This window comes from Budorcas taxicolor, chromosome 18, assembly GCF_023091745.1.
Source record: "Budorcas taxicolor isolate Tak-1 chromosome 18, Takin1.1, whole genome shotgun sequence".
NCBI classification, from domain to species: Eukaryota; Metazoa; Chordata; class Mammalia; order Artiodactyla; family Bovidae; genus Budorcas; species Budorcas taxicolor.
In genome coordinates this window covers 9,273,116-9,290,111 of record NC_068927.1, presented here as the reverse complement: position 1 = coordinate 9,290,111, position 16,996 = coordinate 9,273,116, and the positions used below count along the sequence as shown (strand labels likewise).

The 16,996-nt window shown below is 45.6% G+C and overlaps 1 protein-coding gene across 1 annotated transcript in view; it reads left to right on the top strand.

The window, feature by feature from the left end:
• The first annotated feature begins 4,636 nt into the window (after window positions 1-4,636).
• The window catches only part of CDYL2 (chromodomain Y like 2), a 160,691-nt gene continuing 148,331 nt past the window's right edge, over window positions 4,637-16,996 (top strand). Inside the window, exon 1 of the mRNA XM_052656274.1 lies at window positions 4,637-4,746. Within this exon, the coding sequence (XP_052512234.1) occupies window positions 4,723-4,746 (24 nt within the window). The 5' untranslated portion in view covers window positions 4,637-4,722. The remainder of the gene's footprint in view (window positions 4,747-16,996) is intronic.

The window sequence follows — 16,996 nt, the reverse complement described above, 5'->3', positions numbered from 1 at the left end:
TTGTAATATTAATTATAACAGCTACCATTACTCAGCCGTTGTTAGTGGCAGGTGCCTTGCATGGATTATCTTATCTAATTCTCCAAACAACTCTATGGATTGTCTATCACCTCAAGTTACAAATGTGGTATGGTGGTTTTGAAATATGTCCACAAATTCTTTGATGGTCCTTCCTTTAGATGGTGGAGGCTAATTCATCTCTCCTTGAGTGTGGACTCAGCTTAGCTGCTTCCAGATCCCTAATGCACAGAAACGGTGAGATAAGAAATGGCTTTTGTTTTAAGTTACTAAGCTTTGGGGATAACTTATTATGGAACAATAAATATTTTGGGGAATGAGAGAACAGAGAGGTTAAGTAAAGAGCCTCATAGCATACACCTAGCAGTGATGGTACAAGAATTGGAACCCAGGCAGAGTGAATCTAGAACCCAAATGTTCAACCATGCTATATAGGAAGTCAAGATCAGGTCTCAAGCAATGCCAGAAGGAGAAGACTGTGGCTTTCTAATGCCACTGTCAGGGTGGAGGATACAGTCTATCCTTGGATACTAAACTGTCCATTCTTGCTCTATCACAAGGGCATGCTTCACGCAGCCACTTCCCTTGTTTCTAACCTCCCTTTCCTCCCCAAGCTTCTTTTAGCATATCCTGAACCTCTGTCTTCCCGGCATCCTTTCATTCCCCCATTTCTTTGGGCTTCTGCTCATTCTCAATTGGGATCAGGTAATTCTGGCAAAGCAATCAATCATTGCACTCTTCCTGCTGGGATAGGTGGAGATGTGACTTAAACTGGCCAATCACAGAGCATTATTAGTGGCTGGCTACAGTATTCTGTCCAACATACCGGCACATGATGTACATTGGCCAAGCAGAAACATTCCCTAGGATTTTGAAATACTCAGTGAGATCTCTCAGCTCAGATGATGTGAGCTGCTGCTGCTGCTGCTAAGTCACATCAGTCATGTCCGACTCTGTGTGACCCCATAGACTGCAGCCCACCAGGCTCCCATCGCTGGGATTCTCCAGGAAAGAATACAGGAGTGGGTGGCCATTTCCTTCTCTAGTGCATGAAAGTGAAAAGTGAAAGTGAAGTCACTCGGTCGTGTCCGACTCTTTGCGACCCCATGGACTGCAGCCCACCAGGCTCCTCTGTCCATGGGATTTTCCAGGCAAGAGTACTGGAGTGGGTTGCCATTGCCTTCCCTGGATGTGAGTTGCCAGGTGCCATATTCTTAGCCGCCTGGGGAAGTCTATCTCTAACAGGAAAGAGTCTAGCATGGAGAGAGAGGACATCTTACATCCTTAGAGACCTTGAATCCAGCCAACCTGGAGAGCAACTCCATCCTTTTCTAATCTATATGAGTCAATAAACTATGTTTTAAACTAGTTTGAGTTTCTATCAGTTGCCCTTCATTATGACCAGTATGAAGAGTCTGTCCTATTTTGTGGAAGATGGTAGGTATCTTCCATTCTCCATGAGCAACAGTGGTTCTGAGTCATCCGAAGAACCTGAAGCAGTTCTGTCCATTGGTTGGCCTTTCCTCAGAGGGTGAAGGACTTCCTTTTCATCCTTTAGGAAGCATCTGGCCTTTCTGGAAGCCAGCGATGGTCTGGGGGCAAGCTCAAAATAAAATGGTGCTATGATGGATGGGGAGTTCAGTCACTCAGTTTAAAACCTTAGTCATCTCTGTATCCTTTCTTTCCTTAGTTGCTCACCCCCTCCCTCAATTATGCACACACACACACACACACACACACACACATATCCTGTTAGTCATCAAGTCCTGTTGATGTGGATCAAATACTTTTTGGAAGTAGATGGAGTAACCATAATGAAAGTCTGTGGCCGCCAGGTTCTTCCTTCTGAACATCTTGCAAATCCAGTTTTTCTTCTTCATTTCTACCTCCACCATACTGGACCACTGCGACTGGTCTCCCTACCTCTAACCTCAACCCCTGGAGTCTGTTCTTCATATTTCTTCTAGAATTTGTCTTCTAACACACTTTTGATTGCCACATGCTTTTGATGGATTCAAAAGTCTTCATCCAGTTTTCCCCTGCTGACTGGCTAAATTGCAATCTTCTTAGCTTGGTGTTCAAGACTCTCCATGAACAGACACACATTCATTATCCAATGTCCTGTGACTTCCACAAATCACTCTTCTGGTCTTCTCATGCCCATCTCATTGCAGCACTGCCTACCATCTACCCTTGTCATCTTCTCCAAAGTCCCTCCTTTTCTATGAGTCTTCAAGATCCTTTACAATACTATCTCATCCATAAAATATTCCCTGAGCATGCCAATCCACAGTGAATATCTCCTTCTGTGAACTCTGTAAACAATTGTTGTCTAGACTAAGGTTTTTTTTTTTTCCAAACTGTGCTCACATTCCCAGGGAGTACTTGGCCAGCACAAGTGAAGTTTTTGGTGTTTTTGTAAAACTACTGATTATATATTCAAATTTGGCTGAGCGTATTATTTCCAAACCCAGTTTCTTTCTTGTCTTCTACTTTCAAATTACAACCTCATGCTATCGTGGTACATTTATTCCCAAGTACAAATTAAGGATCATTAAAATTTGTTTTCTGACCTACAGATAGGGAACTGCCTATTATTAATATTCTTATTTAAAACCATGACCATGGGGGAAAATATCAGTATGAAGAGGGAAGAAAACTACTATAGCAATTTCCAGTTTCTAAACCAAATACACTTTCTTGTTTATTTCCACCCCGTCACCCCTTTCCCCCTTCATCATTTTAATATGGGATTTTAACTAGACATTGGTATAAAATCTGTTGTATTGGTATAGTCTGACAGTCATTGTGTACCCACTCTCTGCCAGTAATAGGGATAACGATCACATTGCCATGCTTGTGATACACAGACGAACAAGCCTCGGCAGGAGGAGCTTCCCAGATGGAGTCAGCGTGGAAGGACATTCTAGGCACAGGGGACAGCATATGAAAGCCCATGTATTCCTAGAATGAGCCAGACATGAAAACCCTGTGTTCCAGATTCTGTGGGATTTTTTTTTTAATAGAAAGATGTGATGACTTAAAAAAATTTTGATAATCTACGAATCAAACCTTTCTGTTTGTTATGATTCTCCTTTGCCATCTCCCTCTCCACAAGGGCAGTTCAGGGTCCAAATTCAGACACAAGTAACCTTATGGAATTCTGCTCGAATAGGCCACTTTGTGTATACAGAGATCCTCTATTCGATTCTCACATCACCTTAGGTGTGTCCTACCATCTCCAATTTAGAGATGGAGAAAGCAAGCCTCATGAGGTAAAGTGACTTGTCCAAAGTCTCTCAAATAGGAAAAGACCGAGGGAGAATATGAGTAAAGTCCACACCACAACTGGAGAATGACCAACTGGGCATTTCTGGGGCTAGAATGAGGAAGACCTTCCTTCCAAATTCAATAGCCTGCCTTCTCAGATCCTGAGTTCACTGTCTTTAAACAGAATTGGTGTCCACGATGAAGCAGGAAGAGATGGCTTAAGAACGAGTTTGGGTTTCAGAGTTCCTCCGGCTCTGGAGCCTGGCACACAGTAGGAGCGCCTTCTGGCTGAGCGACTGAATCCTCCTCCCGTGCGCGTGGTTCCTCGCTCCTCTTGGAGTCAAAGTCCCTTGAGGGCAGGGTCCCAGTCGCGCCTACCCGGGGACGCGGTGCAGTCGGGTAGACTTTGGAAGATGCTTGTTGAATAATGGGTGAGTGGATGAATGGGGGCTGGGGAGGTTGGGCGAAGGCCACGCCCGGCTCCAAAGACTTTTCAGGGTTTGCTGGGGTGCTGTCCTGCCTCTCTCGGCGTCTCTGGAGGGGTCCTTTCGTTCTTCCTGTGGCCTCCACATCTCACCACCCAGACTGGAGGGAGGCGCTATGCGGCCGGGGAGGGGCCGCGCGGTCCCCAGGGGCTAAGTCTCCTGGGGGCGGCGCCCACTCCCGCCCCGGGGCGCGGGGCAAGAGATGAGGCCCCCGGGAGCCGGCCGAGCCCGCCCGGAGCCCCTTCCCCGCCGGGCCCCGCAGCCCTCTACCTGCCTCCCGGCCGCCCCTTCGCTGTCCCGGGCCGGGTGCGCCCGGCGGGCACCTGGCCCGCCACCCCCCGGGGAGCCCCGCCGGTCGCCTCCGGGGCCGGCCCGGGGCGGCGGGGCGGGCCTGGGCGCTCCCCGGCTCCGGGACCGGTCCCCCGGGGCGCGGCCCGGCAGCCGCCCCCGTTACCCCCCCCGCCCGCCCGCCCGGGGGGCCGGGCCGGGCTCCCGGGGGGCGGGGACTCGCCCAGTGGCAGCAGCGTCCGGGCCGGCGGCGGGCGCGGGGCGGCTTCCTGCAGGCGGCGCCGGGGCGAGCCGTTGCCCGCCGCAGCCACACCGCCGCCGGGTCGCCGGGTCGCGGGGGCCGCGGCGCTCGGGCCGCGTCGGTGCCTCCCGGGCGCGCTGCGCGGCCGTCGCTGCTGCCCGCGCTCGTGCCGCCGCCGCCGCCGCCGCCGCCGCCGCTGCCGGTTACGCCAGCCCCGCCGCCGCCGCCGCCCGCTCTGATTCTGCGCATAGGCAGCCCCCAAGCCTGTCATTCTGCAAAAACACAGTTTACTCAACACACCACACACACACACACACACACGCGCGCACACACGCGCACACTGGCCCCCCTCGCGCACACGCACGGAGGGCGCGAGCGAGCAGACGCGCACAGCCGGCGAGCCAAGTTCCGCAGCCTGGCATGGCTTCTGGGGACCTTTACGAGGTACGGGGACGCGGGGGCGCGGGCCGGCCCCAGCCCGCGGGCGGGCGGCGGGCGGCGGGGGCCGGGCCGGGGCCGGGGCCGGGCGCAAGCCGGAGTTGCCGAGCCCGTGGCGGCGGCGGCGGCGGCGGCCGGAGGGTGGCGGGGGCCGGGCGCGCCTCCCGCCCGCCGCCCGCCCTCCCGCGGCGCCCGCGCCCGCTCCCTCTTTCTCTTTCTCTCGCGCACACACTCTCTTACTCCATCTACTTTGCGGCCTTGGAGGGGAAGGAGGAAGCCGGGCGGAGCCGGGGCGGGGGAGGTAGCGGTCCCGGGGAGGTGTTTCTCGCCCGACGAGCCGCCTCGAGTGCAGAAAGTACAGGTAAAAGTCGGCGCCGGACGTGCGGGGAATGCGGGAGGCCGCGGGGCGGCCGGCGCGGGTGAGTGGCCGGGGGTGCGCTGCCCCGGGGCCGGGCCGGGGGCGCGGGAGGGGAACCTGGGGGGGTGGCGGGCCGCGATGGAGCGGAGCCCGGCCGGGGCGAGGCGGGGTCCTGGGGGGAGGCGGCCTTGAAAGGGGGCGGCCGGATGGGGGGGTTCGGGAGACCCCCGCCAAACCGCTCCCCGGGGCCGCCGGGCCACCCGCCCCCCTCCCCCCACCTGCTGCCCCCGCCGCCGACTCGGGGCCGGGGCGTGGGGGCGGTCCTTGCGGGTGTCGCGCTCACTCGGGGCGAGAGGGGGCGCTGCAGAGGGACTCCGGTGGAAGCCGGAGCACATGGAAGGCGGAGGTGGGTGGTAACACGTGGGTGGAAGCCCGGCTCCTAAAGCTCTACGGCACTGACCTCAGGGGATGCCGGTCTCCAGGTCCACAACAGGTAGTGACCAGCAATGGTTGTTTTGAAAATGTCTCAAAAAATGGTCAAGGAAGACATTAGTCTGGCGCCTTTGAAACAAGGGAGGAATGGCCATGGCCTCTGGGAGCTGGGTTTTACTATCTCCGAACAGAACAGGTCCGGCTTTTGGATTTGGGACAAGTGGACAAAACAAGAAGCAACTCCCTTTCCCTAGGGAGAATGCCCCCAAAGAGCTGTTGGCCCCAAGAGAACGTTCAGGATTAAGGAAGCTAAAAGATGCCCCATCTTCAACCTGAAGGCCTGCTGATCCTCCAGGAAACCAGAATCAGAGCTCGGCATGGACCTGGACTCCCTTGCACAGAAATCAATTAACAGTAGCCCTGGCTCTCAAGACTTTTGGCTAAATTGAGATGAACACCCCAAGGGGTGGAATTCTTGGTGGGAGACTACAGGGGTGATTCACCCACAATGAGCTTTTTTCCCCTCTGGGCCTTCTGGAAAGATGTAGCTTTTTCAGTTGGTAGATTTGCTGGCCAGTGTGAGAGAAGAAGAGTAGCGAACAGGCAAGGTAGCATCTTAGCCTCCTGTGCAACCAGGGTCTTCTGGATGCCTTGCCTTGGACCTGGTGAGGCTCAGTCGTGAACCACCAGAGGGCTCAGGTCCCATGGCTTGAGAGGACACTCCAGTCCTATGGAGAGGTCAGTGTTGAGACCTCCTGCCAACAACCAGACCTTGCTTTAGTAAGCTTGTGTGTGAGCCACCTGGCAAACAGAAACTCCAGCCCCAGTCGAGCGTTCAGAAGACCACAGCCCCAACAAACATGTTGACTGAATCGCCATGATATGTTCTGGTGCAGAACCATCCAGCTAAAATGCTTCTGTTTTCCTTGAAAGAATGTTGTAGGTTGACCTCTTCTCTAGCCTACTGCCTTCCTCATCCCTGCACTGATAGAGAAGATGAAGTTGGGTAGACCTGGTGAAGAACTTTGGAAGATTGTGTCCAATAGGTCACCCAAGCACTTTTGTCTATTTCAAGATGGTGGAACAATTTCTGAAACCAAAAGAGTTGAAGCACAGTCAAATGGGATGTTTGATTGAGTTTCCCAAAGTATAACCAGCAAAAAAGTAGACATTGTTCAGGGGCAAAGCTCAGCTCGTTGGGAGTATGGATTTTTCTACCCGTTGATAGTGAGTCATCTCAGAGCTTCCGACTTTCCCTGGGAGAAGAGTTGCATTGAGAAGGCATTGAGAGGACATGTTAGGAGCTGTCAGTATACTTTCTTCTTTTAAAGTTTGGAACTTATGAACCTTCTGGGGATAATTTCTTGTCTAATGATCATCTGAAATGCCCTCCTTAACATTGGTAATTATAGTTGCCAGATGAGTCTGTTAAAAGGGGAGTTTTCACACCAGCCTTGGAGGTGTCTTAGCATCTCTCAAGTTTTTCTTGAAGTTCAGTAAACAAGACAATAATAATAATTACTTCTGTGATAGTAGGTAATTGTACTAGATGTAAAATAGTTTTCCCATGGCTGATTATTTGCATAGTTATTACTAAAAGGGGCTAAATTGCCTTACGAGAATATAACCATTGTCAGCATTTTTATAGCCAGTGTCTACATTACATAACACATACTGAGGAATTTAATTTGTTGTTCAAATTTAGTTTTAAAAACAGTTAAGAAGTGCTAACTGTACATTTCGAACTGTAAAATTGGGTGTGTAAAAAGCAGGCTGTTGACTTAAGGACACGTCTTGGATTATCCAGTACACTTATTGACCTTTAAAGAAAAAAAAGAAGAAAACTGATACCATTCTCAATTTAAATATTACATTAATTAAATCCTATACCCAAGGGTATGTAAAATGGCTTCTTGTAACCTCTGACCAAGAAACCACATTTTGACTGGGCAAGAACTATTATTGAATACGTTTGTAATTGGTTTATTTCACCTGTGTGTCTGCTGACACTTTCCTTGACCCTCTATGGTTAAGATGTGATTTGGAGTCTAGAGAGTCTTCACCTTCTCTTTGGTGCTTTAGACAATTAAATTGTAAAAAGTAAGCCTTCCCTGAATAGCATCTTTCAAGGAATAGGTGCTAATTTTAAAGAAAAACTTTGTTTATGTAATGGCACTCTTCAGTCATAGGTGAAGAAATATGTAATCAAGCTCAGTTACCAAAATCTTGGCTCTTGATAGACAGTTTCTCCTATAGCAGAGTTCTCACCATCATCTGGTGTATGATACCCTTACACCTATATAATACCTATATTATACCCTATATCTGGGCTATATCACATCTACCACAGGAAGGTGATCATAAATATGGACTGAGCACTTTAAAGTCATATATCTAGATGCAAAGTGAAATTTCTCATCCAGATGCTCTGGTCAACATTCTGCTAAACAGAAGAGTCATAAAATGGTAGTCTGAGAGCCAGGTCCAGGCTCTCTATGTTTTTTGCCTTGCCTGGATGGTAGATAAGAAAAATGGACTTGAGTACCTTTAGATGGGGCATATGATTTTTGTATATAATTGTCCCAGTGTGCTGTCTTACCAGAAACCCTTTCTGCTTCACTCTCACATTACGTATCTGGCTCCAGTAGGCATTAGAGTTTGCAGCCCCCAGATGGTAGTCAAGCATTCGCTAACAGATTTGGATATCAGGAAGATGTAACCAGTAGGAATAAGGAGCCCAGTTGCCTTGTCCATCTCTGCGTCCTCGAACATTCAAATACTTGTTGACTGAATCAGTGAACAGAAGACTGACTTAAGTATAGATAAAGTACCTTGGCTGACCTTTGTTATAGTTGTGTGGAGTGCTGCCCTCTGTTCTCCTTTCTCCTTTGACTTGTGGTCTCTCCGTGGTGGTAACACCTTGTTTAGGAGAGTCCCTTCCAGTTCTCTCTGGAAGGAAGTGTGGCTGAGTCCCCTTCCAGAGAGCCGGACTATGTTATTCATTAAAAGGATTGAATGCATTTAAGCTTCAACCGCATGGCTTTCCAAGTGGCCGTTGGGTGGTGTTTTACACCTTCTCCCTTGTGATTAGCTGCCAGTATGGAGGAAGGCTCCACTCAGTTGGCAAAAATATTCAAAGAGTACTGTATGTCTACACAGAAGGTCAGTGGCCAAGTTGAAATTTATTGAGGCATTTTGAACAGTGGCAATTCCTGACATTTGTCAGTGTTCAGTTTATTTACAGTTCCTGGGTATCTTCCCGTAAGATAGTTCTATCTTATGTATTCATGTATCCATATCTAATAAATATGTATACCATTATGTGTATGTATATATATATAAAATACTGCCTTTGTTTCATTCCAAGTAAAATAACTAATAATAGGGTTTTCATTTTGTTGAAAGCAATCTACTTTAGTTAAAAGTTGATGCTGCTACAGTGATGAACATGGGCCTTTCTGCTACAGCGCTACACAGGCACCTTGTGTCCTGCAAAATTACGCACTGAAAATAACAGGGTTTATGGGAAAAAGTGGATTGAGGCCGACTGCAGAAACATTGGAACTGTGAACAAAAACAAAACCAAATCTAATGAAAATACCCCTCAGTTAAATCTCCACCTGGCTGATGTTTGCTCTTACCAGGTCAGTCCATCCTTACAGCCTTCAAATTGGGCTGGTACTTCTTTCTTTGTAGCTCGCAGAGGTCATTCACTTCTAACGGAGACTGTTTTCACTGAAGTGAAATCTAACCCAGAACGTAGCCCTCTGCATTCATCTCTATGGAAAGAAATATTTTGTACCTTCTTCATCTGTAATTTGCAGCTTTGTCAGTCATATTAGCATACTGGAAAGGTATTAATTCTTGAAGCCACCATGGGCCACTACTCAGATTAAAGGAAGGCACTTGAATGCGTTTCCAGCTTTGTTCTTGATCTTCAAGCATTGTTAAGTCTTTCTCTTTCCTTGTCAGAACTCTTTCTTGCGATTTGCTTCAAAACATTAACAAACTATGCAACTCACATAAGAACCAACACAACTTGTTAATTTGACATATTCCTCTATGTACCACTTGTACCCAAGGTGAAACATGTATAATTCCAGAATGAACAGTCAGTGATAAAACTTCTTGAGTGTCAGTACCAGCATTTGAAGAGGCAAATATTGTCAAAGAGAATACACTGGATGAGCTGAATTGATTTTTTGGCACATGGTAGACACCTGAAGAATATCGACTGGGTATATGATTCTCCCAGCTTTTGAAAGTTGTTTTAAATTATTCCCTGTGGATAGATAGCAGCTTATTTTCAAGCAGTATAGACTTTTATGTGAAGTCATTCCTCATCGAATAACATCATTTCCTCAGGGGCTTAAACTATCCTTGAAATGAGTTTATACAGTGCCTTGTACCTGAGCAATTGCTAAGGAATGGTTCAGGCATGGTAATTATCAAAGATCTTAAGTATTGGAGACACACATTTAGATTGCAAAGATGTGAGCCCCTCTACATCTCTTGGATGGTGAAAAAAGTTGTAGATGTGGCTAAATTCATAACACCATCATTCATTTGCTCAGCTCACATTAAGAGAACACCAAATATATGCCAACCACTACTCTAGGGAATTGATGAGATTGTACTGCCTGAGCTTATGGTCTAAGATGTAGTTAAGAAAATAGGTGAGATGTAGTTAAGAAAATAGGCAGTTTACAGTGCAGGAGGAAAAGCGTTAGTACAGAGAAAGATGGGGTTCTCTACCATCATGAGGGGAATCTACGTTGGGGGAATAAATGAAAGCCTTCCAGAGAACGTGATGACTGTGGAGATGTTTGAACTAGGAAATGAGCATGATCAGGTTTGCAGGACTTATTGAGAATATTTATCTTTTCTAATTTTAAAAGCAATTTATGTTTATTGTTGCATCTCGGAAAAATAAAAGCATAAAATTATATCCATATATAGATATATATCGGAGAAGGCAGTGGCACTCCACTCCAGTACTCTTGCCTAGAAAATCCCATGGATGGAGGAGCCTGGTAGGCTGCAGTCCATGGGGTCGCTAAGAGTCAGACATGACTGAGCAACTTCACTTTCATGTTTCACTTTCATGCATTGGAGAAGGAAATGGCAACCCACGCCAGTGTTCTTGCCTGGAGAGTCCCAAGGATGACGGAGCCTGTTGGGCTGCCATCTATGGGGTCGCACAGAGTCGGACACGACTGAAGCAACTTAGCAGCAGCAGCAGCATAGATATATATATCTAATATATCTAACATAAATATTGTTATACATATATTATACATTTAGCATATACTTGATGTTTATTAAATACTGATGTGATATCTGAATTAATTAAAATGTTAGCTTCCTTGGTATAGGTACAAATATGAATGAAAGTATTTTCTATATCTATATAACTAAAAAATCAAATTAGAACATAGGATATATATTGTTTTATTTTTCTTATACATATATATAATGATTATTTCCTTATATATCTTAAAATATTATTCTATATCATGATTTTTAATGACAGGTTAATTTTCACTTGAATTGGTACACTATTTTGTGTCTAACTGATCCTCTATTGTTGGACATCTCGATTTTTTCCATTTATAAACAATTTAAATATTGCTTTTAACCTCCATGAACATAATTATTTGTATTCCTGTCTTATTATTTTCCTCAAGATAAATTCTGAGAAGTGAAATTTCTAGGTTGAAGAATGCTAACATTTTTAACACTTTTGTTACATGATCTCAGACTGCCTCTCAGAAATGGACAGTGGATTAGTTTGGAGGAAGATTAGAAGCCATGGTGACTAGTTAATATACTCTTTCGGTAACTGAAAGAAGTGTCAGTTGGTGACTTCAACCAAAGGAGTGGTAATACAGATGAAGAGAAATGGATGGAATTTGAAAGATTAAAAAAGAATCAACATAATTTGGTACACCAGTCAAGATTATGTCTGGATGCTTATAATAGGAAATGTACAATAACAGTGGCCTAAACAAGGTTTATTTTCTTACATGAAGTAAACTTGGATTAGGCAGTCCAAGATTGGTGTGATGCTCTCCAAAGTTCTCAGGATATCAGGCTCCTTCTTGTCTCTTTCATCTTCAGCTGTGGCTTCTACCTGGATCCAAGGTGGCCACAGAGCTCTAGCCATCTTTTGTGTGAGAGGGTGGAAGAAATAGGCAGAAAAGAAGATGCAAAAGTTGAGTAATCTTCTATAAACAGCTGCTGAAAGTTCCATGCAATCTTGCTTTCCTCTTATTGGCCTGAATAATTATATTGTCACAGCTAGCTGCAAAGGAGGCTAGAAAATGTGATTTTCAGTTATACTCTCTCCGTTCCCTCTCAAGTAAGACTTGACTGACATTATGTAGGATTGAGGGAAAGGCAGGAGTTGAAGCATAACTTGGTGGTTTCTGTTTTGGTCCATTAGGTGGGTGGTGGAACCAGTAGTGGAGATAGAGAATTGAGGAAGAAGCATTGGTTGGAGGAAGTGGGGTCAGTGGAAAGGACAATGAGTTCAGAGTGTTTGTGGGACACCTGGGTATAGATATTCATAGCAGTAGGTCATGTGAGCACTAGACTCAAAAGCATGATCTGTCATGGAGATAGAGATTGGAAATCATTGGCATATAGATTAGAATGAAAGGCAGAGGACAGTGTGTAAATAGGAGGGGGGTCCAGGGGAGGAGGACTAGAGAAAGTGGACATTTTCAGGATGGAAGAAGAGACAGAAGATCAGATTTACAAGGAGTAGCAAGAGAGGTAGGCGGCAAAACAAGAGACTTTGCTGTTATGGAAGGTAATGGAAAATTGTATTTCATGAATGGTGTGGTCATCAGAGTCCTTTGGCTGTAATAAACAGTAAGTCATTGGAAACCTTAAGGGGCATGTTTTCTATAGAGTGTGTTGGTGGGAGGGCTTGGCTGCAGTGTGGTGATGCATGCAGAGGGATGTGGGGAACGTGGATGTAAAGACATATGGGCAACACTCTTGAGAAGCTTGAGTGAGACAGCCATAAAAAAAAGAATGAAATAATGCTGTTTGCAACAACTTGGATAGACCTAGAGATGATCACATTAAGTGAAGTAAGTTAGACAAAGCAAATATCATATGTTATCACTTATATGTGGAATCTAAAAGAATAATACAAATGAACATTTTCACAGAATGGAAACAGACTCACAGACCAAAAAAAAAAAAAACCCAAAAAAACCAAGCTTATGGTTACCAAAGAGGAAAAGAGGGGAGGGGATAAATTAGTAGTTTTGCATTAGATACACACATTACTATATAAAATAGGTAAACAACAGGGTCCTACTGTATAGCACAGGGAACTATATACAATATCTTATAATAAACTATAATGGAAAAGAATCTGCAAAAGAATATATCACTTTGCTATATATCAGAAACTAACACAACATTGTAAGTCAACTATACTTCAGTTAAAAAAAGAACATTGTTTGATAGTGAGGAGAGAGTGAATGTGATATCCAGAGTGAAGCGGGAGAATAGATCAGCCTATTCTCCTTTCCCCTAGTTCTGCACATGCTCTGCTGCTTTGGTGGATAACAAAAAATTGTGATACTGACTTTGGTTTATTGGACCCAAGAAGTGATTTTCTATGAACCCTACAAACTCCTCTCCTGCTGAATGGTGACTGTGGGGTCCAACATCTTCAGTAATTTAGCTGGAGAAAAAAGATAGAATATGTTTAATGTAGTCACCCAGAACCTTTCTGAATAAAATTTGCTCAGGGAAAAGATCTTGCTGTATTGAGGACAAGGAGATAAAGTTCTTCATTAATGGGTTTGTTGTACCAGCAGTTCTCTGAGAGATCAGATCACTGATAAATGAAGGTGATAGTGTTTCATGTGTCAGTTATTCAATCAAACACTAAAACAGGTGTTGCTGTGAGGTTATTTTGCAGATGTGATTAAGGTCCATAATCAGTTGACTTTAAATAAGAGAGATTATTCTAGGTAATCTGGGTGAACTTGATTCAGTCTATTGAAAAGCCTTAAGAATAGAATGGGGGCCTTCCTGAAGAAGAAGCAATGCCGTCTGTGGAGAGCAGCCTCAGCCTGGAAGATTTCCAGCTTCCCCTTCCTAGTGACCTGACTTATGGACTTCAGACTTCCCTAGCGAGGTCCATAACCACATAAGCCGTTCTTTGTTAAATCTCTTAGTATATATCAGTGTATCTAGTGGTTCAGCTTCCCTGGCTGAGCCCTGATTGACACAGGCAGCATCCCCATCGACACACCACCAATTCGTAACACTGTGAAGCCAGACATGCCTTTCAGTCTGTTTGAACCTCAATGGCTTCTACTGTAAAATGAGAGCTCTTCTGTTTTTCAAAACGCTCCTCCTCCTGATTGAGTCTTGCTTTTTCACATGAACACCTTACTTCTTTGTAGCCGTCGTCATCTTGTGTGTGAAGAGAGGCAAGCCTAGAGCTCCAAGAAGGCTGCTGTTTTTTGGTCTTCTGTTCTTGGAGCTGTTCCCTGGAGCCATGTTTGGGATGGCAGGTTAGAGGTGGTACTGGACCCCTGGGGCAGGCCTCAGCTGGGTCTGAAATTCACCCCTGCTTTGAGTCAGCCCCTGCTCTCTCTGGTAGTTGAGTGAATGAAAGGGATGGTGAAGTAGCTTTTCTTGGTCCTGAGTCACTCCTTCTTGTCCCTTCTTTCAGCAAAGTGTCTCTTCTGACATTGCCCAGTTAGGCGGAGTCACTTGGTGGAAGCTGCTGCCTCCAAAGTTCGTGTTACAGGCCCGTCAGTTGCCCAAGCCTATAGAAAGCTGTGGTCTGTTCTGGGAAGCCTGGGAGGGCCATCAGTTTGTCATTTTATGTCCTGTTTTCTCTGAATTGTGTGTTTGATAACAGAAAACTGAATGAAATTTATAATCATAAATATTTTAATCAATAAAATGTTAAATGTTAAAAAAATTTGTTCTTTCTTTGCTCCAGTCATCCCATCTCTCCTGGAATCCCCCCAGCATTGTTCCATCACCACACTGCTTTCTAAATGACTTATAGGAGCATTGGTGTGGAGACTGGAGGGACGCACGTGTGGGACTGGGGCCCCAGGCCACATTCTGCCATACCAGGAATTCCCCTGCCGAGGGGCCTCCACCCTATTCTCAGATTCTTGATCAGGGAATTTTCCTCTTTGATTTTCATTTCCTTGTCTGAGTTCAGTGTTCTAAAACTTATATCTCAAGGGCACTTGCTAATAAACCGTGGATCACATATCCTGGATGTGAGTTTTATTTAAAAATAGTTACTTTTGTTCAGTTATCCATCAATCAAATATTTACTGTATGTTAACTATGTGCCTAGAACTATGCTAAGTGCTGGGGCTGCAGCCATGAATGTCTTTTAAACTGCTGTTCAGAATGTGATCATGAAGAAAACCTCACGCCCACATATGGTTGTATACCACATTTTTAACACATTGGAGTGTTTTTAGTATGTTAAAAGGGGCAATCAGGTCAACCCTTTCTGTGAGCAGACCTCAGAATACAGGTTTTCCTGCCATCTCTGGATGTGTAAGTGAACTTCCAGTAAATGCACTGGTTTAGCATCTTTATAAGTCTGCAACATTCTTTAAAAATTTCAGGTCTGTTCATAGCTCCTCACATGAAAGTGTACAAGCAAACACACTTTATAGCACAATGCACCCCAGTCCATTTAAATAACCACTTAAGGTTCAGGTGGTGTGGTGATGAATGTTCTAGACCTGGCGTAATAATCAGTGTCTGGTAGTAACTGAATGTCTAACACTTTGTCTCCTTAAATTGTATAAAAGGTAGTGTGGGTGTTTAATATTTAGAGTTCTGGGTCCTTCCACCATGACTTTTATATTTAGGAGAGAGAGTGTGAACTCTTGTATATTAAAGGTTCAACTATGAAACAGGCATCAGACTTCAGTTAGAGTGAAGGACACCTTGAAATTGCAAGACAAGATGATGAAACCAACCAAGCCTGGTTAGCACTCACAACTACTTTTCATTGCAAATCGGGGGTTGTTTTCTTATGGACAAGCAAACCAAGTGAGATAAATTGCCAAGGCTGTTATAGGAACAGTAACTTCCTCAGACCTCATTTAAAAACCTTGCTCTTAATCACAATAGGCTTTATTGCTCTCGAGTTAACGCAGCGATAAGGAAGTACCTGTAAGTTATAGTTACACCAGACATCTCCACTGGGAGGTTATCACATGCATCTGATTTTATGTGTTAGGTTTCCTGGAACCATTCTGGTGGGGGAAGAGGGTTCCATTGCTGAACTCCAGAACTTTCTGCTGGGTTCTAAGCTCTATGAGAGTACAGGCCATGTCTAGTATATTTTCCATGATTGTATTCTCAACTCATGGCCCTTTGCTGGGGACACTGTAACCTTTCAATAAATATTTGTTGAATGAGTCATTGAAAATGTTCAAAACCTGTGCTTCTAGGCTGCCTCAGGTTTGTCTTGAGTGAGTGTCCTTTATTTTTCCCCTATATAGTATTACTTTTTACCCTTTCTAAGAAGATTCCTTCAGATTGTCCTAGAAATTCAAGTTTCCATTTTGCCTTCCACTGGATCTTGTATAGACTTACTAGGTAACAAAAGTTCCTTACGGTGAATTCAAACATCCAAATCATTGTCCTTCATTATGGATGACAACAGGATTGAGAGCGGCTATTCTAGGAGAAGAGGGCATCAGAGGATAAGATGGCTGGATGGCATCACCAATGCAATGAACATGAACTTGAGCAGACTCTGGGAGATGGTGAAGGACGGGGAAGCCTGGCATGCTGTAGTCCATGGGGTCACAAAGAGTTGGACATGGCTGTGCAAATGAACACCAACACCAGCAACATTCTCTGTTAAGTGCTGCATGAGACAGAGCCCCTTGTACCTCTTTACACACAAAGACCGCCCTGTGGTTTGCAGCTGCTGTTTTTCTCTACTCAAGCCTCAGTGTCTTGGCCCAGTTTGGTATGCACCATCCATTTTAGGTCAAGCTGCCCAGAACTGGAGAATTGTATCCAGAGGGTTTACTGAAGGATTCTCTTGGGTGCTTGACCTGTAACGAAGTGCGGCAGGATTGGATGGTGAGCAGACCTGCAGTGAGTTTCCAACTGAGGCTTCAGTGGATCCCAAGGAAGACTTGGGAGCTGGAATGACCCTTCAGAAATGTCTCAACTTGAGGCCAGGGAACCAGCCCCCTCATATCCCTCCATCAGCCAGCCATTGCTGGTAGGCTGCCCTTGAGGTTGGGGAGAATTATTCGTGGACAGGGCAGCTCCCTGTGGTGGAAGGCAGTTCCCTTTGAGGCTCACATCTGTGAGTCCTGAGCAGCACGGATATTCCTAGAAGCTGAGAGGATGGGCACATGGACCCTGGAAAGGGGATCGGGGTGGGGTATCACATTATCCACCACATCAGCAGTTCTTGCTCCTCAC